The 24290-nt window shown below is 43.1% G+C and overlaps 1 protein-coding gene across 2 annotated transcripts in view; it reads right to left on the bottom strand.

Annotated features, from left to right (window-relative positions):
* Positions 1 to 24290, bottom strand: part of sphkap (SPHK1 interactor, AKAP domain containing) — a 129576-nt gene that overhangs the window by 6755 nt on the left and 98531 nt on the right. For both annotated transcript variants that reach the window (XM_063906213.1, XM_063906212.1), the window contains 6 exons: positions 23486 to 23588; positions 20693 to 20803; positions 7418 to 7477; positions 7006 to 7146; positions 5593 to 5860; positions 961 to 4303 (listed from right to left, as the gene is read on the bottom strand). In XM_063906213.1, the coding sequence (XP_063762283.1) occupies positions 961 to 4303; positions 5593 to 5860; positions 7006 to 7146; positions 7418 to 7477; positions 20693 to 20803; positions 23486 to 23588 (4026 nt within the window). The remainder of the gene's footprint in view (positions 1 to 960; positions 4304 to 5592; positions 5861 to 7005; positions 7147 to 7417; positions 7478 to 20692; positions 20804 to 23485; positions 23589 to 24290) is intronic.

Raw genomic sequence — 24290 nt, 5'->3', positions numbered from 1 at the left:
AACTCATAATCAGCTGATTCCTGAGGGAAATCAGGTTTTATTGACTAGGCTGAGTTATTTAGGGTCTTTTTACACAAGGGACAAACAGATGCACTCCACTTGTTCCTGGATTACACGTTTTGTTAAGTTAAAAGGAGCAAGACTCTCCTGAGGCCCTGGAGCCTTTCAGCTGTTTTCCTCTCATTCAATATTGAACAAGTCTTAGTTTTGAGGATCTGAAGCTCTTATAAACACTCAATTAAAGACTCCATTTAAGGATTAAAAACATACCTTTTTTCTCTATCTACCTATCTTGCAAATTAGCCGCTCTTTCCACCTATACATTTCTAGCAGGCTCATTTGATTCCAGACTGAGATGCATTATTAACTTCTCCAGACTTCATTACCCTCAGAATATCCACTAAAATGTCAGCAGACACTGTCCTGTCTCCTCTGAAAGGCCACTGAGTTTTTAGAAGAGTTAATTTGCAATGCCACTGGCCATGTCTAATACGTATTATTCAACGTACCTTTATTACAAATGACTTCATATAAACACCATTTTTTAGCTAGCCAAAAAAGTTCTTACAAGCTAGCTTTAATCTAACGCCACACCGAAATACTTTGCTATTTTACTTGTGTCAATGTCATCTAAATATCTACATAGTGGTTTTAGTAGGTTAGCCAAGTGTTAGAGCAGCTAGTACAGATCCAGGTGAGTCGATCAGCCCAACGGTGGATAAAAGATGAAGCCGCTAAAAGCTTTCTGCAAACACAGTACATCACCCTGACAGTGTGAGTCAAGGCCCAGCCAAAGGTTTATCAAAGCTCACACATGACTAAAATAAATCACTTTTTACAGTAAATACATGTCTGTCTACTCAAACTCTTAAAATAGCTATGATGAGCTATGAATCAATTGGATCCTGGGCTATAAAAACGTTGTTGCCTGGAGGCATGGTGTCTGACTCAGTGTCCTACCTGCAGCTGTTGGCTGAAGGTCTCTCCGTACGCTTGGTAGTTGTCATTTCTGGGGCAGTGTGCTGAGGTTCTCCTCCCGTCCTTTCGAGGTCTGAAAGAGTCTCTTCATCTCTCTGATCTCCCTCGATGTGGATCAGTGGAACATCTCTCGGGCCCCTCATACGTGGTCCAATGCTGTCACCAGTCCCAGACCCTACTCCGGTCCCCGTCTGCTCCTGGCTGGACCTACTCCGACTACAGCTCAGATGAGATTGTTTGAACCCCCTCCTTCTTTCTCCAACAGGCATGTGTGGTGGCTGTGAGATTGATCCGGATGCACCCCCAGCTACATCTTGCTGGCCCCCCATGGCAGACTTGCCAATATCTACAATGTCAGCTGCCAGGCGATTGGCGAATTGCTGCACATGGGGCTGAGAGTCCGCTGCGGCCCCCAGATCAATGCTGTCCTCCGGATCAGCGATGATCTTGTTCTTTCTCATCAAGGACTCAATGGAGCTCGACCAGGTCTCATGAATCAGCATGTCAGTGATCTGGTCAGTCTTACCCCTCTGATAGAGGCAGGAGTCTGACTTACACAGTCCTGTGGCCGACACTGAGATGGTGGGGAAGATGTTCAGCGTGTCTCCGTGCACATTGCGGGGGAATCCGTCAAAAGAGTTGGCTTTAATGGGCGAGTTTACGGTCAGACGCGAGTCTGAGGATCGCCGGTCTGGGACGGACGACTGTCGTATGCAGAAAGGTGTTCTAGGAGAAGGGGGGAACAGGCTGTTGCTCCACTCTTTAGTCTTGGCAATGCCATACTCTCTGTTTTCCTTGTCCATGTCCTTAAGCATAAACCGGTAGAACTCCTCTGTGATGCTTTCGGTGCTGGACTGTTTGGACAGGCAGGATGCGGTCCTGACATTGAGGTGCCCGTTTTTCTTTGAGGCGGCCTGTTGTACAGCTGCCGTCAGAATGCTGCTGGCATTTTTCCCGGCGTAGTAGTCCAGCAGAAGGTCAAAGCCCCTGCCCTCACTCTCCATCTGGTTGACCATGAACCGTGAGAACTCATCCGTGATGCTCTCACAGCTGGACTGCTTAGAGATCGAGCTGCCGCGGCTCAAGTTCTGACCCAAGCGATTGCCGAGGCCCAGGGTGTTGGCTGTGCCTGAGGGGTCTGAGTCTTCTTCTGGAATACTCTCATAACTCGAAGCCTTCCCACGGCTCCACCTCTCACACTGCAACCTGCTGCGTGGCAGGCCCGTTTTGGACGTATCCACCACATTCAGCTCGGGGCAGTTCATGATCCTGGCCGTAACTTCAGAGGCAAAGAGGGCAAATGGGTCCTGCGGTTCATCCAGGTTTACCGATTCATCCACCACCCGGTTCACCAGGCGCTCCATCAGCTCTGGATGCTCCTCCGTTTTCCTCTTGATCTCACTGAGGCGTGGGGCCCGGTGTTTCTTGGACGCAGCATTGCTGTTCTGCGCCTCTTTCCTCCTGAGCACTGTGCGGCAAGCAGGGATAAAGTACGCCTCTGGCCCATCGGGACACGACCCTTTGAGGGCACAGAACCAGGGTTGTTTCCCAGTGTTGTTTTCCAGGCAGATGGCGGCCAGTTCTGTGGCCATCGACACCACTGTGGCGGACAAATCATCAGCGTAGCAATTAATGGGTGTCCTGGACTCTGAATCCATTCTCCAAGAGAGCAGAGAACTGCAGGAGTTGAGGGAGGATTGGGGAGTGAGGGAGGACTGTCTGCTGTCGTTGTTCGTAACTAGACGCCCCCTCCTTTCTGTGCTGTAAACCTGGATTTCACTCAAAGGTTCTCTGATAGGACCAGTGCCCTGCTGGGGGTCAGAGGCAGATTTAGACTGACTCTGTTTGCAGGAGGACTGATGCTGGTCTTTGCTGTGACCTGTGGAGGAAGATGAAATGAGATCATTTTCCTCAAGCAGATATTTCTCCTTCAACCCAGGAAACATGGGGAGCTTATCTGTGTAGTGTTTCTCACTATTAGTGAACTGGCTATGGCCAACTAAGCACTGTAATTGACTAAATGGATCCTTGCTCTCCTTAATGTTAGGAGGCTCCCTCGCATCACCCTCTTGTGTGTTAAATGGCCCATGGTCAAATCTAGAAACGTGACTGATTTTCTTCTGCGTCAGACAAAGGATATCGAACAGCAGGTTGTTAACACTGTCCTGCAGAAAAACCTGAAGGCCTGGTGCGTCTTTTCCAGTGCCCTCCAGTTCTTTCTTCTTTTTTGCTTTTTCAAAGGCATGCTTGAAAAGGCTGTCTGCCACCTCATTAATCAAGTCATCCACCTCTCTTTCATCCATGTAGGATTGTTTTGGACACGTAATGCCATCTACTATCTTGTTATGCGTGGCCTCCAGCAGATGGGCGATACTCTTGTAGCCTTGCGGTTGAGTCAGCACTTCAGCGGCCTCCCTGTGTAGGACCTCGGCAATGTTTGCACGAAACGCCTCGACGCTGGTGCCCTCCGCCACACTGCAGTGCAGCGTGATGGCCGCAGAGGCTTCGGCGGCAGACATCAGACCGCGAGATGCTGTGTAGACTTCGGCGGACTCTGCATCAGAATCGCAGCCCTCCGCTGAATCCTCCGTTAGCTCCACAGCCGCTACAGCACCAGCTACCTGAGCCATGCCACACATGGCCGAGGAGAAGGAGTAGTCAGATCCATCCTCTGGTTCATGCAGCTCCTCCTCTGGGTTTTCCTCTTCAGCCGACTCCATGGCAAGCTGTTGTGTCAGCGCCGGGTTGGTAATGGTGCCAATGACATTGGCAGCACAGGCCAAAGCCACCTCCACATGTTTGGATGGATGCCCTCCGTTGTGATTGGGGATGTGAGCCGGTTTCCCTTTCTCTGGCAGATCGCTGGCTTTGGCGGTGACATCCTGGTGAGGCACATGAGACACTTGGGTCTCAGCCCACTCTGCAGCCCCTTCAGAACTGTCCGGGCTTTGAACTATAACAATCTTGGGGAGTTCAAAGGAGCAGGTGCGCTGTTGGGAAGGCCCTTTGGTCTTTGACAGACCAGTGCCGTTGGGAGGACAACTAGAGAGGGACACGCTGACAGCTGCCTCCGAGACAAAGGACGTTTCATCTTGAGAGAGGCGTATGAAGGCGTCTTGCAGTACCGACTCGGCCAGATTGGTGGCATAGTGACCAGCTGATTCCTTGGTGTGGAGGCTGGCTCGCCGAGGCTGCCCGCCCCTTTTCCCCTCTGCTTCCTCCCTGTTCTGATGATGGGCCAGCTGTGCTCTCTGACTGGACGGTCTGACACAGTGTTTCTGTGAAACCTCTGCCGGGCCCTCTGCCAGGTCTCCACTCTCTGCCTCTGCGAAGAGAGAAACAGAGAAGGACAGGGAATGAAACACGTCTTCACTGATGAGAAAGCTGCTCCATAAGTTTGCAAAAGTGTCGCAGCAGAAAAGCGTCACCTTGTTTTACCCTTCCCTGAATATTGGAGTTGGATGTTGTCTTTAATTTTCCCTTTATTTAATTCACCACCAACAAATCAAAATGAGAATACATAATTTTCTGTCATATCACACATTCTTAGTCTGTTGGGAAATCTGCCAGTGCTTTCTAAACAACTGCAATTTCATTTAACTCAATATGCTTTTTAATAAAACCAAGGTTTGCTCAATAAAATAAGTTTAAAATAATGTTTTCAATATTAAATAGTTAGATATTTGCAACAATATCAGAGCCGTTTTTTATATTTTTAGTATCTATGTGAGGAAGGTACAGTAGTAGGACTTATCCTTTGAGGCAGTAATGCCGTAAAAGGACAACTATCATACAAATAACAGTTATGAGATATTTAACCACTCTAGATGTAGATAGTGATGTTTGCACTCTAAGTTTTTAAAAGTGTCCTTACTGTCAGGAGCAAACGTATCCATCTATTTTTAAGTCTACATGTTTTCTAAGTTGATCAATGAAGAAGCCTTTACATCAAGACATGTTTTGGAACTTCCACCTAATGCAGCTCAGCACATTTCTCAGGGGATTTGAATAGACAGCATGCAAAGTAACTGCAGATGTATCATAGAAACAAAGTGAGTCTTAAAAGAAGTTCAGAAAGCCAACCAACAAACAGGTTTATTGCAGCTGTAGGGAGTCCAAAAAAGGGGCTAAACACGGGAAGAAACCCTGTGACGCATGCAAATAAATCCGCTCCACTCCTTGCATATGTTTTATACGGTAGAAGATTAGGGCTTTATGTGAATGCAAAACCAAAAGTGAGTTTAAAGTCGCAATTCTGACTCATTTTTTCTCAGAATTCCTCCTTTAATCTCAGAATTCTAAGAAAGATGAAATGTCCCTAATTTTAACATGTTTTCTACAAAAACGAGGAAGAAATTACAATTCAATCTAATCCAAATTACGGTAAGTGCGATTGCGTCAGTGATGGAAGTGTGATTGCGCTCAAAATAAATATCACCCCCTCTCTCTGTCCATGCAAAAACCCAAGTGAGCAGGTGAGAGCAGTCAGGTAAAACAACTACGAACTCCGCCCATCTTCAGTGACCACGTCCACCACCAAAAACACAAAGCCCTTACATTTGGCCCCTACACTTCTGAAAACGAATCCCTAAAAGGTGGAGGTGTGAGGCTCACCATTTCTGTACCCGTCATCCTCGCTGTCGTCTCCCAGGTGCTCCGAGGCCGTCAGGAAGTCTTCCTCTATGGACGAGATGGAGCGGTTGGTGTCGTCGTCGACCCGCTGCCCGGCGGCTCGGCCCTGCTGCAGCTGGCGCTCCCTCCCCCACTGCAGACCGATCAGGAACTTGTTGATCTCGTAGATGATGTTCTTCGGTTGGGTGGAGCGTCTCTGTCCTGAGCACTGAACCAGGCACACACCGGTCCCTCTGTGCTGCTGTCCGCCCTGAGGAGAACACGGACAACATCTGATGCCTGATCATGTATAATAGAGACATTTATAGCTTATGGTTTATGATGGGTATAACTGATACACTTTGAGTTACAGTATAATGTTTATAAAATATAATTGTACTTACTATTTATTTATGCAATGTAGTATTTACAGTATATATTGTGTTTTGATATTGGGCATCTTTTTGATAATGAATGGTATCAGGCTTCACCTGCCTTTACAGAAGTACATTGCATTATTTGGATCGTTATTTTATATATTTTTGACTCCACATTATATTTATTATTCACACTTTATTTGTGGAATTTGATCGCCGGCTCACAGAGGTGATATTTGTATTTTTAAGCCAGAATGTATTATTTAAATCAAATGTTGTCAACATGTGTGTGAAACATTTTGGAATTGTTTATTTTCTTTTTTCTAACTAGGACTAAAAAGCATCTCCGTGCTTGCGTTTGGAAAATGTTTGCCAAGCTTCAATATTGAAAACAATTCTCAAAATGTAACCCCAGGATTAGCCACTTCAATGGAAATACAAATTCTACACGAGAGAGAAACACACTAATGATGCAGAAACACACACCCTTTGAGATAGAGTATAATACACATCTTAAACCTGCAGACTCTGAGTTTATGAAGCTTTAAAGTCTGTGTTTCTTCATTTTTTCAGCATACTATTAACTCATTGGATATGCTCATGCAAGTTTAATTGTCTCCTCAGGCTGTGTATTGATTCCAACAGTGGTTTCATACAATGATTTATTTGGCTGATAAAAAGACTATAAAATGTTCAGAGGTTGCAAGGGAAGATTGGATTTAGGGATTAATACAGATAAAACAGAAAGGGATTTTATTTAGCATCTGTAGTTTGTGTGTTTGTCTTTCTATACCTGTTTGAATTCTCCAAGTCGTTGGAAATGGTACATGTTTTTCACAAAAGTAGGGCATTGCTGCTATGCTACAGTAGGTAAAGTGCATTGTGAATGGGTGAGATAAAAAGAATGCCGTTGCGCCGCTGGATTTTTTTCCTACCCAGAAGGTTCAAACATAATCACACAAAATTGCGGCACAAAGCAACAGCTTGCACTTTGTGCCTTGCACCTCCTTCCAGCTATTTAAAGGACTGAAAGACTCACCTTAGAGGGGGAGAGGGGGAGTGTTTGGCAGGTTTCTGAGGCTTCAAGCCCACCGAGCAGTAGGATCTCATTTTCTTTGGGCTGGTGGACACTCAGCAATTCAACCATCTTTGGCAGGTCTGGAGACACCGATGCCAGTTTCTGCAGGAGCACATTGAGAGCGAGTGAATATAATGCATGCTGTGTGCTTCCAACACATGATTATTAAAATGATTCCAGTCAGAAGTGTCAAGCCGCGTGCATTGCTGCCAACCTCCAGCTGTTAAGGCTGCGCATCATCTAAACAAATCAACCCTCTAATTCTGGGTAATGATCTTGAATCCATGGCAACTGAGCAGATGATTATGTGAAATACAGATTTCCAGGGAGATAAAAAGTGGGCAGTAAAGAAAGGGGATGAAGGTTCAATCACCTTGATGCTTTTGTCGTCGCGATAGTCTGTTTTCTGAGGGTCCAGATTCATAAAGCAGATCTGAGAGAGACAGAGAGAGGGACAACAATGGGAAGATTATACTTCAGAAAATTACTTATTCAGATTTTCCAACTAATACTGCAATTGCAATGTTATTCATTTTTGCGTTATTATTCTGATTGAAAAATACGATACATGATCAGGGTGTACCTTTTTTAAGATGATCTGTATCAAACAAATAGGTTTTATTAAGTCTATATTTCTGCAGCTGCACAAAACTTCATTCAAATTGGTCTTTTAACACATATTTAAAGAGGCCCTATTATGACCTTTGGGGTTTTCCCTTTCCTGTAGTTCGTTATATAGGTTTGTGTGCATGTAAATGGTCTGTAAAGGCTCCCTGTGTTTCCTGCAGAGGGAGTTGGAATCATTGGTTCTCTTCAGCAACATAGTGACATCATTACGTACCACTTACGCTTCTAATGGCAAGCACTCACATGGTACGTAATAGAATAGGCTAAGGGATGGGACATCTCTAAGTTGTTGACCAATCACATCAGAGCCGGCCAGCTAACCAATCAGAGCAGACTGGCCTCTGGTTTCAGACAGAGGGTGAAAAGAGGTGCTGCAGCACAGGCAGTATGAGAGAAATAAAGAGCTTTTTGAACATTAGAGCATGGAGACATGTCCCAGTAGAGGAAGTAAAGAAATACAAATCTTTAACAAATATTCTTCTTCCATTTTGCGTCCATATTGCTATTTCATTACATTTAAATTGACTGTGCTGCCGTACCACAGCTGAGCAGGTGTTGGAAAGTGTCTCAGATGTGAGAGTGCTCTGAGGGAAAGCTTTGTTTTTCCCACTGCGCAAATCCTACACACCAAACAGCTTTCCTTAAAGTGACTCAACAACAGTCACAGTCTGCTGCCTCTGAAGCGCAGCGAGGCTTCCCATTGGCAGGAACCTTTCTAAGAAGGCTTTCTATCCTCTCACGGTGTGTTCAGAAGCATGCTCTCCTCTCCTCCTATGTCTCCACTGCTGCATTGTGCCTCTGCCAAAGCCTCTGCCTCACCCCCCCCCTCCAATCCCACCCGTCTTTATCTGCGGCTGCACGTTTAATGGCGTGTGATGGAGTCCTCGTGTCAGCGCTGGGAGTCTGGGACTGTCCGCCGGCTGCCGTTTGATAGCACACACTGCCTCTGATCTGAGTCGGCAGAGTGAAGTCAGCCCTGTGTGGCTAAATCGATAAAGCACGTCTCCAAACAGCTTTTGAGTGGGGGGGTTGGGGAGCTGAGGTCCCACTTCAGATCCCACACTCAGCATGAGCTCATGCTTTGGGCGGACTTTAGGTGTCAGTCACGAACATATACATATTTATATACGTCTAACTAAGTGCCGGTGAGGGAAGAAAGCATTTGGATTCTTTAATTAAGATAATAAGATTTACTTTGTTAATCCCAGACTGGGAAATGTTTGCGTTGCAGCAGCAAAATACAATACAACACACAAAATCGCATATAGAAATAAAATAAAATAAGAAATAAACAATTCTAAAGAATGGGCATCTTAAAGAAGAAATATAAATAAATAAAACAACATTATTTATATATGTATATACTGTATATACAGTTGAATATGAACATACATAATAAGTGTGTGACAATAGACTATTGAACTTATTCAATGTATTGAACAAAATATAAATATAACACAGGATATAAAACATAATAGTGTAGTGAATGGAATATTAAATAAAGTATAAAGTTGAGTACATTCAGTTATTCTACACTGTAAACATACTCAATTACAAGTACAAGTACTGCTTTGACAGAAGTAGAAGGTATCAGGTAAATGTATTTCATAGGAGTAGGTAAGTAAAAGCTAAATAAATCAAATGTAATAGTTTGTTCGGCACACGCGAAGGTTTCTCGTCGTCAATGAACTCAACTACGCGATCCAAAGTGGTGTGGTTCTTGCGCCGAGATAGACCACACGACTTCAGAAGTTATTTTAAATGTCTCTGAGACACAACATAACGGTGACGACTTGCAAGTAAAGTAACTCTGTCTTTATGATGAAGTCCCAGGTCAAAATACAGCTTAACTCATTCTTGAACTGTCACACTGTCAAACATAAAGAAACACAATCCCAAATGCAGGCCCTATCTCATGCAATATTTTGTTGCAACACCCTGAGAAAATACATTCTCGTGATCACGCAAAGCAAGTTACGAAACACAAGCTTACACTATACAGTTATACTGTTCAGAGAGGACTGCTTATGATTGTGTAGCCATGGTCTTCCTGAGTTACACAAAATCCATATGGGTTTATGCATCGATCATTTTCTGGATTTATCAGCACGACAAACTTTCGCATCAGCACGACAAACTTTCGCGTGAGCACGGGAAACTTAGCTATTTATGTCCCTTTACGGGTTGCGTACTTTACAGATTATAAACTGAAACCAAATAATAATCAGCGAATACAACAACTTCAATGAGTTGAAATATCCAGCAGCGGTATATGAAGTTAGTCAAATTATCTCCCCCTTTACCTTCTTTCATTTGATATACTGATTCTAAAATGGGCCATTATGCATAAAAGGTACTTACTTTTGGTACATCAAGTATGTGTTAATGACTAGTAAAAGTCTAGCATTTGAAATCCTATTTAAGTAAAAGTACAAACGAACCGGACTGTAGGTTTAATGTGAATTGTGCAGAAAACAGTTTCAATTATCCAGAAAAGTCATTGTGAGAGGTTTGATAGAGGTAAGCAAAAAAAAAGTTGTAGTTTTGTTTGTACTTGTGGTGAACTGATCTTTAAAAAGAGCTTTATTGTGTTGAGTTTTAGAAAGCTGCTTTATTTCATTAATGTTACAATAAAAATAAGTGCTAATGCAATGACAGGGCCTCTTCCAAACCCCAAGTAGGTGAAGTCACTGGGAAAGAGACGTCCGTTAATCAGCTCAATAGTATTTTAAATCAACTGTATTGCTACTTATGTGCCATAGAAAGCATCTCTCTGGTATTTTAAGTTGTTCTCTGTTGTCTACAAAGAAGGTATATAGCTTTGGTTGATCCAGAAAATGTCCAGATGCGGTTTTACCAGCCCATTTATAACCCTATGATTTGGTCCTAGAATGAAACAAGCTGAGTTGCTTATTTGGCGCTCATTTAAATAATTATGACGAGCTCTTCTCTGATTGGCTGGTTTACAAGGAGCAATCCATGGCTGCCTCAGAGCCCACAGAAGTAAGTGAAGTTTGCGAAACTGTGAGAGATGAACCATGGAGGCTATTGGCATCCAACCTTACATGTTTGAGCCTTTATCGGAGGAGGAAACCGATGAATTTGAAGAACAGCCGGTTGGTCGGAGATTGGAGAGCAACGTTACGGAGTGGAAAGTGTTAGCGTTAGTGTTTCCAGTAGCTGGTGTATGCAGATATTGGGGCAGACAATCCCTGTGTGTGACGTCACACACAGGGATTGTTGTAATTCGCCCGTTTTACCGCTGTGATATGCATATTCAAGATTTGCACATGAAGGAGGAAACAATGGTGTTTGAGGTTCACGGTATGTCAGTTCAATGTACCGAACTCCCCTTATTCAACTATGCCAAGGTAAATACAGTTTCCATTCTATGGCACCTTTAAGGGAAATACTTCTTCCAGCTCTGAGTCACCACTTGAGTGATTGTACTTAGTTACTTTTCCACTGCTAAATGCAACCCTGCTCCTCATTACCAGTCAAACCCAACGTGAGTCACTGTCTGTCTTTACAGTACAATGCAACACACACACAGGTTCCCGCTGTCTCTCTTTACCCCTGCCCTCCTCAGATCTACCTGCTGCTACGTTCCCCCCTTCCCTCTCCTCTAGACCTAAAAAGTATATAGTTTCAAACCATCTTGACATACATGGCTGTTTGAAAAAAATTCCCCTTGAACCGAGGTGTGCTAGACTTCAGAACAGCCTCGGAGCCGTGTGAGAGATCGGATTTCCTTTAGTGTCTTTAATGTATGTGACGCATTCAACATGAACTATTCCCAGAAACCATGTCATCCAGCGACACAGTGTAAGTATCTATGTACTCATGAGTTTATATTTCAAATCCTGCTTCACTTTGCATCCAAAAGGTGATACCAGAACCTCTCTGAACAGATCGAATGTCCTTCAGCTGGAGCGGCACAATCAGAAGAGGGCAATTAAGCCCCTTTACCTCCAATCTGGTATCCTCCAGTGTCAAACATAATATTTTCCAAACTATTAGCTGTAATGTGAGGAAAATTGCTGCTCTAAAAAGGCAGTCAGTCGAGTGTAAGGAATGGGGAGTCAATGAGAGTTGACAATGAAAGATGAAAAGGTTTAGCGTCACACGGATCAAACCGAGCTTTTTCCTCTCCTCTGCCCTTCATGCGTCACCTCTAACAATTATCTGAGGACCAAGAGGCAAAGTCCTAGTATATTTCACTGGAGAGAACAGCTGATTGGTCTATGCTCATCTGTTGTTCTGATCAGTTTGAGTGTGATGAGAACCTTTAGCTGTTAAATGTCAACACTATGCACAGATTATTCTACAGCATTTATTGAAACCAAACAATACCTTGATGTTGCCACTTGCTGACCCTATTTTGAAAGAGAATATGACCTTTAATTCCTGTTCAAAGTCAATTAGCTGAGATTTCACATGGTTTTGTTTGTGTTTGATGGATTAAAGGGGCCCTATTATGCTTTTATGCCTGTGTTGCAGCACCTCTTTTCACCCTCTGTCTGAAACCAGAGCCCAGTGTGAACTTAAACTAACTAACAGTTTATTGTAATTTTTTGGATGTTAAAGCGGTTGATGATTGAGTGCTAAAACCTCTTTTAATCCTCCTCTGTTGTTTACGTGCTCGGCCCTGCAGGGATAGGCGGAGGCATGAGTGCACGGTGTCTGGTGGCTCATATCTGTGAAAAACTGATCGAATTAGAGCGTGTCCCTGGGCTCGTCTGACACGCAGTCGTGGAGATGACTAGACGGCCCTCTGCTCTCTCCAAATTTAGAACAACTGCCTCTCGGCTCACAGCGTCTGATGGGGTTAAATTGCTTCGACCCTCCTCAAGGTCAACATCGTGGATCACTCGCCTCGCTTTTGCTCAAACTGTGTGTGTGTGTTATCTGCAGGCCATGTGACGGCATTTCATTTTCGTCAAAGGAATTCTGTTTTTCTGTTACCAGTAATTCCCATTGTCGTGATCACCAACATCCACTTGCTGAACTGACTAGATTTGTATGGTCAAAAGTCACTTTAGCCTCATCTTTAGCCTCCAATTGTGTATCTGTTTATCCTCAATGCATCCCTGTAGAGCTTGCAGAGTCCTGGCAGTATTTCTACAAGCTCACCCTCTCATATACCACTGATCCACTTCAAAAGTCGGTATTTTACCAACAAGTTAGGTGTTGTGGTCAGTGTTGAAAGAAAAACCCCGCTGACTTTATTAGATCCATCCAACCAAACATCCTCTCCGTGATTACACACACACGGTACACACACTCTGGGTGTCTCTCCGAATCATCCAGCTTCCTCTGGGCAGCCAACCCACGTCCCTCCACAGCTGTGCTCAACATCAGCCCAGCCGACCAGAGGGAAACTGAGGGTGACTCTGACCACCTGTGCCGGGGACCACTAAGTGAAAAAGATGGTCGGTAGTGAAGTCAGCAGGAGGAGAATCTGGGGGGGGGGCCTCAGGGGCAACAGGCAGCAGAGGATATTTCAGTTTAACCTTCAACTAAAAGGTCTCTTATCTTGTTCGAAAGTTTATAAAACATGTACGTCACCAAGTGTTGTTATTCCCCAAACAATATGATAAGGAGGTTACTATAAGGAGGTGTGTGTGTGTGTGTGTGTGTGTGTGTGTGTGTGTGTGTGTGTGAGTGTGCATGTGTGTGTTGTTAAGCTCACACACACACACAAGGCTTCAATTGTCCCAACTTATTCATGCATACAATCCCATTTGCCTCTTCAATACTGTCAGGCAGGCAGATTTGTCACACACACACACACACACACACACACACACACACACACACACACACACACACACACACACACACACACACACACACACACACACACACACACACACACACACACACACACACACACACACACACACACACACACACACACACACACACACACACACACACTACAATCTACACAGAAGTGGTCAATACAAGACACAGTCTATTACAAACATCACAGTCTCCTTTGTCCATCAAAGCTTCCCTCCTCCTCCACACCTCCCTCTGATCCTCCCACACACAGCTGCCGCTCTTCATCCTTCTGTCTCCTCTTTTTCTTCCACTGTGGAACTTTTTTTATAAACTTAAAACAAACACTTTTACATGTCTCCAAGCTCTTTATTTCTCTCATACTGCCTGTGCTGCAGCTCCTCTTCTCCCCCTCTGTCTGAAACCAGAGCCCAGTCTGCTCTGATTGGTTAGCTCTGTTGTGATTGGTCAACCGCTTAGAGATGTCCCGCCCCTTACACTATCACGTACAATGTGCTGGAGCGCTAGCCAATAGAAGCGCTAGGGTTACATTATGTTGTCACTATGTTCTGGAAGTAAACAAAAATGGAGACGTTTCAGGGAGTGTGTGGGAGAGAAATTTCCTCTGTAGGGAACACAGGGATATTAGCATTTGTAGACCATTTACATGCACTAAAACCTATAGAACACACTACAGGAAAGGTTAGTTATTGACTGTGTTTCATCCTTAGTCTCCGGAGACAAACCAACACACACGTTCTCCAGCAAACTAAAATTAAATATATATCAAAAAGATTTAGTTTTTCAGCATCTGCTCAAAATGATCTGATATTTAGCATACACGTGAAAGATAAAGGCACCATGTTTGACTGCAGACGGGAACACTGTGTTTACTTGAACAACAACAGCCATTCCAGGGCTGACGGGAACAGGATATCTGCAGTATAATTCATATCAAACGCTTGCACACACACATATAGATATATACACTATTAGTATACGGCAGTTGCTCAGCTTGCAGCCCGGGGCGAAAGAGAACATCAAGAGGCAGATGCTGCTCTGCTTCTTCTCACGACATAAATAATGTGTTGTGGAAAATGTTAAAAACAGGGGCATATAGGGTCACTCTGGGGAGAGCGTACATCCATCCCCCCCGCCCCCCCGTGGACAAATGTTTCCACTCACCAAAGGATCATAAATATATCAGACAGCAACGTGTGAATGGGTTTATAGACGTGAACAGAAAGTAGTTTTCTGTTCGGTTGAAAAGCTTTTACATGTGTGGCTTTCACTTTGGAAAGAGCGCAAAGGAGAGTGCAAATGAACTAAGATGTGTTTGATTTAAGAGTGACTTCAAACTAAACACACCTTTGGTTTCCTCACCTGAACTGTATGTATCCAAAATGAATTAGCAACTGTGATTACGTCTTTTTTCATGTAAAGGTTGGGGCTGTTGCGCCCATTTGTATGTTTTTCTTGTCGGTGAGCACTAGATGGCGCACTGGGTATTTACGTGACCTCACCGGCACTGGTACGGGTAATTGGAACTGGGAAGAGCCACAGTTTTTCGACCGTGTAGCTGACACTTCTTTGGAAATAAATGGTATTGAAAAGGCTTTGTCGTTAATGGAGATAACACGTGTCCAATTAGTTTGCTGAGTTAGCCAATCCCTCTGTGATATTGATTGACAATAGTCACTTCGGTTACATTTTCTGCATCCTGATTACGTAATCCTTTCACTCCCTGGTACTGGGATATGTACGCAGCATCCAGAGCGTAAATGACCCCTATATGTCCCTCTAAAGCACAGACTGGGATGGAAAACTGGAGTTCCTCATCCTGTCAGAGGGACAGTATGAAGGAACGGGGATTCGTCTTCCTGCTCTGATCCTGCTGTAAGTCAGTGCTGCTGTCTCAGCTTGATGTCATATTTATTCTGTTCTCCCTCTCTCTGGACCGGGAGAAGAGGACAGGTCAGGACACAACTCACTACCCCAGTGTGAAGTGTTTGAATCCAGTGATGAATGAAGTGCTCTCCTGCAGGGGTTTCAGAGTCAAGACGGATAGCAGGCTCACGAAACCTGAAGGTCTTTCTGTTTATAAAGCACCAACTCTCTCATTTGGAAACCTTCCTGTTCGTTGTTCCCAAATGTTTTATCTTAGGATAATGCCAGAAAATAATAGTTGTATACTATACTACGTTGTGACTTTTGTTTTGGGGTTTTATCTTCAAACATTAACTTTGATTTTGTGTAAATGAGGTCTATTGGCCATACAGTTAAAAAAAGAAGAGTCAATCTTGTGGCAATAAGTAGGAATATAGTTGCCTTTATTATTATTTATACTTTGTAAATACTCAAACTGGGAGGACAAAAGTATATAGGAAGACAACACAAGGGTTAAAGAAAGGTAGGCATAAATGTGTGTTGAGCACCAAGGAATTTATTGAAATCCAATGGCGGTCCCTTTGGTTTTTGTCGAGGGAGGATAATAATGTGTTTCTATTAAATAGTGTTTCTTTTTGAGGGGTAAAACACCTTATCTATCCATGCATGCATGATGTTTTGTCTGTGTCACATCTGTTTAAAACACAGATCTACAGAAGGAGCTGCACAGACATTATGGTGCTATTTGCCATGCTAGAAGAAAGGGAACATATAGGATGCCGTGTTCATCTTTAAAATGCACACACTGTCAAATCTCTGAGGGCTGTGATGAAATGCAGTGTGACTATCGCAGCAACATGACTCTGCGACTTCATGCATTAAAACACCAGTGATCAAAGGTGACAGCATGGAGCGAATCGCAGGGAATTCAAAAACCTTTTATCTTTATTTAGCTCACATTTTTTTTGGCCCTTCTCCCTCCACTAGTTTGAACTGTTTCTGTTCCTGAAAGACGGATAATTTGTTCCCCTCAAACACACATTTCTCAGAGAGCTCATTTGGGTTAATGTGGAGTTTAATAGTCAGCTTACAATGAATTCAGAGTAGTCTTCTTTTAACCTTTAACCAAATCCAATTCAATATATAATTGCGTCGGTACATTAAAGCTAAAATAAAGAGAAAGGAAATTCCTCTCCTCATTAAGATTTGGCTTTTCCCGCTGACAGAGTTTCCAATGTTTCGCCTCTCATTCTGTCTGAATCAGCAATCACTGTCTCATCGTTTTTCTTTTTCACAGTTCAGTCCAGGACAGCACAATGTATTCCTCACAGTGTCATCTTTCCTACGGTGCCGTTTGATTGATCGGCTGCGAAAAAAAGCCAATGGAGGATTGGAGAGTCGGAGCAGCGATCCGTCACGTCATGCGAGTCCGAGAGCGATGCTGTGGGAGGACGGGCCGCATCTGCTCGCACTTCCCCTCTGATTCAAGCAGCGAGTCGAGAGAAACAAACGACCACTGTCTGACTGAAACAAAAAACTGAAGATGGAGCAGCTTTGGTTGTGCATTTCTCAAAAGCACAATGAGGATGAAAACTGTCTGCATAATCAGAAACTCAGGTAGGAGTTGGCAGAAAGGGATGTTTTGAAGTGTCTCTTCATCTTGCTGTTGGCAGTGTTCACAAACAGCAGGTTATAAACTAGAAAAATGACCTGCCGGGTGCGTACCTAACACCACTGCTGCAATGTTTCTTAAAGTAATTAGAATTAGACCCTCCCTCCCATAGGCGGCATTTAACCTGGGGACAATAGGGAAATGTCCCCACCAAGTTTTAAAAGTGCTCTTTGTTTAAAATGCTCTGAAAAGCAGCGTGCCAAAAGAAATGTTGAGAACAATTTGGGAAAGGGTTATTTGCACAAGAGAGCATCTCAAGAACAGTTTGTGCATTCACGCTTAGTGGGTGTATTTCTGGGAACCCAGTTGGTTCAATTTGGACGTTGCAGACATTAAAATTAAAAGGCTTACGACTCTGCTGCAATTTTCTTCTTAGTGTAGTTAGTAACATGTTCAATGATTGTCTGACTATCCTGAGGAGGCCACAGCTTGTGGTTTGAGTACAGGAGATATCCAGGTCGGTCTGTTTGTTTTGACAGTGATGGCAATAGGAAATGTATTCATAGGAGGTATAAAAGGTGATAAGAAATACACAAGAGTTGCTTATTCCTGTCCAAACTGAATTCCTGCCGCTCGACACTAACCTTTCCCTGTGCTGCTATCGCCAACATCTCTCGCTCTCACACACAAACCGATTGGTTAAGTAGTATGTGACGGACAGAGATAGAGACACAAATGCACAAAATTACGAGGAGGAAAAGAGTCATGATGAAATACATGAATCTACTTCACAGTCTAAAGAGTGATACTGAGCATTTCCCCTCAGAAAACCCACTGAACTGTACAAAATCAGTACTGTTTGCCACTTGCATCACATTATCCTGGGAGCTGCATCTGATACGTCTGAATATCTGAAAAAAAACACAGATAAAGCGCACAGCTGTTTGCGTCTCGCCCCGGTCGATGCAGCTGGTGTCAGCAGACTTCAGGAACATTCAGCGCTCACACTCACAAAGTGTGTGAGAACGCCGCTCTTGCTCAATTACTGCTATTGTGGTTGCCTTGGTAATGCTTTTAAAACATGAATTACGTAGGGGAATGTGAACATAAATTATAACTATGCTTGTGAGAAGACTAGTACACAAGTAATGTTTTTGAAAGGACATACAAAAGCTTATTTTATGTTAGGCTTCAACACCATGGTATGGTTGTTTGCTGTGTGCACATCTAATGGTGATTCATTGCTGAAAATCCTCTTCAGGTCTGCAGAGAAACTCATAATCGCTTCTTGTTTCAGCATCAGTGCTTGGGAAAATGTCTTTAAGGAGCCGACTCTGAGCGCCTGACCCCTCTGCTCTCATAATTAAACGCGGATCACGGAGCCGAGGCTCTGATCAGCGAGGTCACAGATAGCGCTGCTCAGAGAGTGGAAGTATAATTTCAGAGAAACCCAAGAAATGGCAAAGAGACGAGATATTTCGCAGCTTGAGGTGAGAAAACTGATTACACCCCGAGGGAAGGAAAATCAGACCTATCGCTGAAGCGTGGGTATATATTTAATTCATTTTCAGGAATTCAGATGATGTTATTAGAGATTCAGGTAGCTTTTTTTATGAGGCTCATCTATTAAAATCCTGCAGTGTTAAGATATTTTATGCAGTTTTTATAGGAAAAGAAACCAGCTGATGTCACTCAAAAAACCCTGCCTCCCAACGACTGACAGATGGAAATCCTGAATGTTGTTCATGCTTAACTTGCAATTAATAATGAGTGAGTGATCAAAGGTGACACGTTAGATTTGGGCGACGGAGAGGATTAAGCACGTGTGTCCTCTGCAGCTAAAAGCCTTTCTCTTTTTTAAGCTTTCTCTCCTGATGTATTTTTACATCCTTGCTAAAAGACCAAGTACTAGTCCAAACAGCCACGAATAAAACTCACTGAACATGAAATTCTATTCTATGCTTCCGTGCATGTAAATGGTCTGCAAAGGCAAAAATACCAGAGTAAGTTTCTCTCCAACAAACTCCCTGCCTGAAACTCCTCCATTAGACCCCTTTGTTTACTTCAGGAACAAAGTGACATCATTATGTAACACTTGCACTTCTATAGGCTAGAGCTTCAACACATTGTATGTGATAGACTAAGGGGCGGGACATCTCTAAGCGGTTGCCCAATCACTACAGAGCTGGCCAGCTAACCAATCAGAGCAGACTGGGCTCTGGTTTCAGACAGAGGGTGAAAAGAGGTGCTGCAGCACAGGCAGTATGAGAAAAATAAAGAGCTTTTTGAACGTTAAAGCATGGAGACATGTCACAGTAGAGGCACTTAGGTGTGAAACCTAATTACAGGATGTGACAGAGTCTTCCCCTCCATGTCAGCTAAAACAACAATTATAGTAGAGTCACAGTGTTTCAAGATTCCCATCTGTGCTGAATCCATCCCAGCATGCACTGAGCAGAAGGCAACGAGATCCTGAAAATGGCTCATTAACAACCACAATAACAAATGTTGTTTGTAGTTTCCCGACAACCGAAAAAACAATCTGTGGTGTGAATTGGAAAGTCCGTGTGAGGTCGAGACGACATGGAGGTTCATGCTGAGAGTCCAGAAGCTTTAGTCCACCAAGAGTTCTCACAAATCAAAGCAGGAAGTTAAACTCTGGAAGCATTTGAGAGTTTGTTTACAGCAGAGACAGTGGTTTCTTTATTAGCTGAAACCATCTTCCAATAATAAATTGTCTGCTGAGACGAAATTGATCTTTTCACAATCCTTCAGCACAATGAAATTGCATCGTCCGTATTCCACTCGAAAAAGAATCCTCTGGTTTATTGCAACCAGCAAAGTGATTGTGAGAAATGATATTATGTAAATGTCGTTCTCCAACACATCTTCAAGAACTCAAAACACAAGCATTCAGAGAACTAGCGACAGACACAGCAGATCTAAAAATGTCAGCATTAGAAGTAACATTGTCCGTAGTATTGGATGAAATGAAATGTATTTAAGGTGACATTTCTCCTCAATCAAACCCACGTCTCTGGGATACTTATAATATGAAGTACATTTATATATATATAAGGTTTTCTTTAGAGCAAATACTGGTCCATCACAAAAATCCACAATTATTTTGCGCAACTGTTTCAACATGCTTTCTCAATCCTGTTTCTACTACAGTGTTTTCAGGAGTCTAACGTACGGTGGCCGACAAACGTGGCATAAAACACTTCCACTAGTAGAAAAACACAGCAGCTCCAAAAACAATGCAAATCTAAAAACACAAATGTGCCAAAACGTGTGCGAAAGAGGAAAAATCTTCACCAATTTGATGAAACATGCACAGATTTGACTAAAAGCGCTGCATAAATAAACGCGTAATCAAATGGAAACGGGGACACTAAAAAGTGATGCACACATCTGGGACTTGAGCGCTGTTGTTGGAAAGTTACCTACAATATAGTATTGTAGATCTACTGTAAGCTAACTAGCTAACCTAGCTAATCTACCTTACCTAGTAATCATGCGCTCACAAAAAACATTTCACCCTCTCCGCGCCAAGAAGCAATCCAAAAGACGCAGGCTGAAGAATGTTTTCCATCATCTCTGTCTTTATACTCATTCCTCTCTGTCATCTGAAGCCACAAACCCGCCTCCTGCAGCTTTCAGACTCCACACTAAATGAGTGTTCTCCAGTATTTGTTGCCATAAGGATGCTTTCTGATGCACCGTATGCTCACTCACCATGGTGCAGCTGCCCTCCGAGTCGTCGTCCAACAGGCCCAGTCTGCACAGAGCCTTCTCGTTCCTCAGCCAGTACTCCGACGAGTCCAGCACGCTGTTACTGCACAGCACCTGCACAGAAACCAAGGCTAAGTACAGGAGCATCACACCACAGAGAGACAGTGAAAGAAGGTTTTAAGGGCTGCAACCCTAAAGCAAAGTTCATGAATGCATGTATTTTATCTTCTGCTGAGTGGTCTCCTCTCATGCGTATTTCACTTCAGCACGTACATCTTTTGTGTATTTTAAAACCACTGCTGGATTTCCATGAACTGCAGAACACGGAGACACCAGAACATGACGCCCCTGCTGCATAGAGCCAAATGGTACTATTATATAACCTAGATAAATAAATTAGGAGACATACTGTCCAAAGAAGAGACTCAGGGTCAATACAGTACGTGAGTGATGTCTGTGACTGTATGCAATTAAAAAACCCAAATCAGAAGCTCCTGTGTGCGATCTTTTTCTTGAGATACCTAGAAACAAATATTAGTTTTAGGGGACTCAACAAAAGTATTGTAATCCTTAATAATTACATGTTTTAAGGAGTAGAATTAAGTGTTTTTTAGACTGTATAGATAACGTCTGTGGGAATTGAAAACAAAATGACCCGGGGTTGTCAGGCCATCCTCTTGCAGAAATCCCCTTTAGTGTTTTACAGCGGCTCCACGGCTGTTTTACGACATGCATTTTATAATTGCCCTCTTGTTTAAAAAGCTACGTGACTCACTGTAGGAAGCTCCCTTGTTAGAAGGAGTCATGCTTGCAAGATCTTCAAGAGGATAATTAAAGGAATATTGTGTTTGGTGCATTTCTTGCCTCACTCTCTACACAGCGACTGGTTTTAAGTATGACACACACACACACTCGCTGAGTCACACATTCACTTTCATGCCCCCTCTGGTTGCTGGGATCAATGGACCTTTCTCCTGGACCTTTTATTCCAGGGTAAGTGTCCGTGGATCAACAATCTGTCAGCTAACCAGACACAGCACAGTACGTATGGGATGGCTGCTGCCTGCTCCCTGGAGGGACGTTTTAATGAAGCCCTCAGGAGGACACCGGGAGTCATTGAGCTGCCTCAGTCAATGACAGAGGACTGACTGAACTATTGATTTCACTCCTTTCATTAGCTTCTCAATTACAATGCCAATTTATTAACTAGAGTGAATTTGAAAGATTCCCGTGATGATTACCACACTGCAAGGGTTTGATCATATGGTATATTTTCTTTTATTACCATTGTCTTTCTTAATTTTAACAACACATGGTAAGAAGAGGAACAGGTAATAACAATAAGCAGTTACTGAGTATTAGTGGGTGAAAAACAAAAGCCCTGTCAGGTTGTATTAAGCCTTTTTTTAGAGTTCTGTTTCCCAAAAGTAGCAAATGAGAGAAATAGTTGAATAAGAAAGCGAAGACTGTTGACTTTTTTGAGCCATTTAAAGGTAAATGTGGCAGGTTTGGCTCACTTTGGATGTCTGTAAATACCCGACACGGGATGAATTGTTGTTGATACACTTTTTATTTTTAAGTGTTTGAGCCAGTTTGGATAACTCCCTGAAACCAGTTCATTGTGCCAGACGAAGTCAATCACAAGAGTATTAAAGGGTGTTTTTTCCCTTGCTTGGTGTCTGTTGTGTACAAGTATACAGTATATTAAAAGAAACATCTCTGAGAATGGATAGTGTCCATGTTTTTTGGCTGCTACACTCAAACAGATGAGCTACCTTTCAATGATTACAGTAAAAAGGGAATAAAATAGTGATGCTAAAATAATAAATTAAATACTAAAAAATTGACTGACATGACATCAATTAAATAAAAGTAAATATGGTTAATTCAAATAAATATGTAAAATAATAATACAAGTAAAATAAATAATAATAATAACAACAAACAACAACAACGGTTCCGAAATATACAATTAAATTCTAAAAAAGCAATGAATAAATAAGGTTAATAAAAATACATACATGAAATAATAGTAATAAAATAAATACTACTACTACTAGATCAAATATATATATATTTGAAGGTAAAAATGGAGTAAAAAAAGACACCACCCACATACAGGATAAGGGATGACAGCCGCATGTTATAAATAGACACATTTTTCTGCAGTTACTGTGGCATATGACGGATATTACGCATGTTCTCACTGTGTATTTTTAGTGACAAATCATGCCCCCTCATGCCTGCACCCTGAGGATAGGACCATCTGTCCCTTCCTTTAGACAGGTGAAGGTGACGTAGCTTCAGCTGATCTCATATCGCAGGAGTCAGCGGAGCCCGAGGCCCAATTACGAGAGAGTCATCACCTCGTGCCTCTACAGGACACTCGAGTGGAAGTCAGTTAAGATCATGAGTGGTATCGGCTAATTAGGAACACACATCAGTGAGCACACACACACACGGTGCACAAAGAGACCTACACACACTTTGAAAAGAAATTCAATCCAGCCTCCACCTCAGCCCACTGATCTGTGCTATTTCCCCTCCTGTCGCTCCTACAGTGCTGGATGATAAATCTACTGGGCTGACCCGAGGGCCTGGGCTGTTCCTCCTATTGCACAACCTCTGGGTGTCAGACCACCCCCAGAGGAGGAAATTAAACTCTGCAGAGAAACTGAGGGGGAGGCAGATATGAGTGACAGGTGCACATGATGAGAGGAGAAAGAAGACGTGTTTGACAAGAAGACACACAGGGGACACAAAGGTGGATAGGCACGTTCATTATTTTTATCTTACCTTCTTGCAGGCGCTGATGGACGAGGCCACGGTGTTCTCCGAGCTGCCTCCCTCCACCTCCACAGCCTCGGAGCCTTCAAACATGGCCGACGGCTGGAAGTTACTGCGGGGCAGAAAGGGCACAGAGACAACTTTGTCAGAGGAAGTTCCTGTCAAGTGTTCTTCTTAAAAAAAAATCAGTATGCAATCAGAAATGTTGGAGCATTTGCAAGCATTTCTCTTGCATCACAGCAGTTCCACTTGCAACATCAAACTAGAACAGAGATCAACATTTAACAATATCACAATCACTGAGGAGAGAAATATGTTCAAGACCCTCTCACGTACACTAGACCTGGGATTAAGCTTTGTATTTAATTTGAGGATTGGCTGGGCAGGTGCTTCAGTCCAACTTTGTTCAATCATGGGACCCTGGATCTCCGATTAGCTGTCCCCATGTCACATGTGATCATATTCTACAGATGTGGCACCCATCCAATGGATTAACCAGGTTTTGTGTGACTGAATATAACACTCAATATTCTGAGACAAACACCTCTAAAGCCCCATCGAAGACAAAGTAAAAGTCTAGTGCCATCCAAGAAGATACCTCCCATCATTTATTCAAGAGTGCAAAAGGGTTTTATATGTTGTTTTTTGCATGTCGAGACCTTTTTATAGCACTATTATTCATGAGAAGCGAGCTTTTTTTGGGCGGGCGATGTCTTCTCTCTCCTCACAAACACACTCATGACAGAATTCACACACTGCATGTTGGACCCTGTTTTCAAATTGTAGTTTGTACAGGATGTCCTGCATGCATCTA

The sequence above is a fragment of the Eleginops maclovinus genome, chromosome 18 (genome assembly GCF_036324505.1).
Source record: "Eleginops maclovinus isolate JMC-PN-2008 ecotype Puerto Natales chromosome 18, JC_Emac_rtc_rv5, whole genome shotgun sequence".
NCBI classification, from domain to species: domain Eukaryota; kingdom Metazoa; phylum Chordata; class Actinopteri; order Perciformes; family Eleginopidae; genus Eleginops; species Eleginops maclovinus.
The sequence above is the reverse complement of the archived record's forward strand: the minus strand, read 5'-3'. Positions and strand labels throughout refer to the sequence as shown.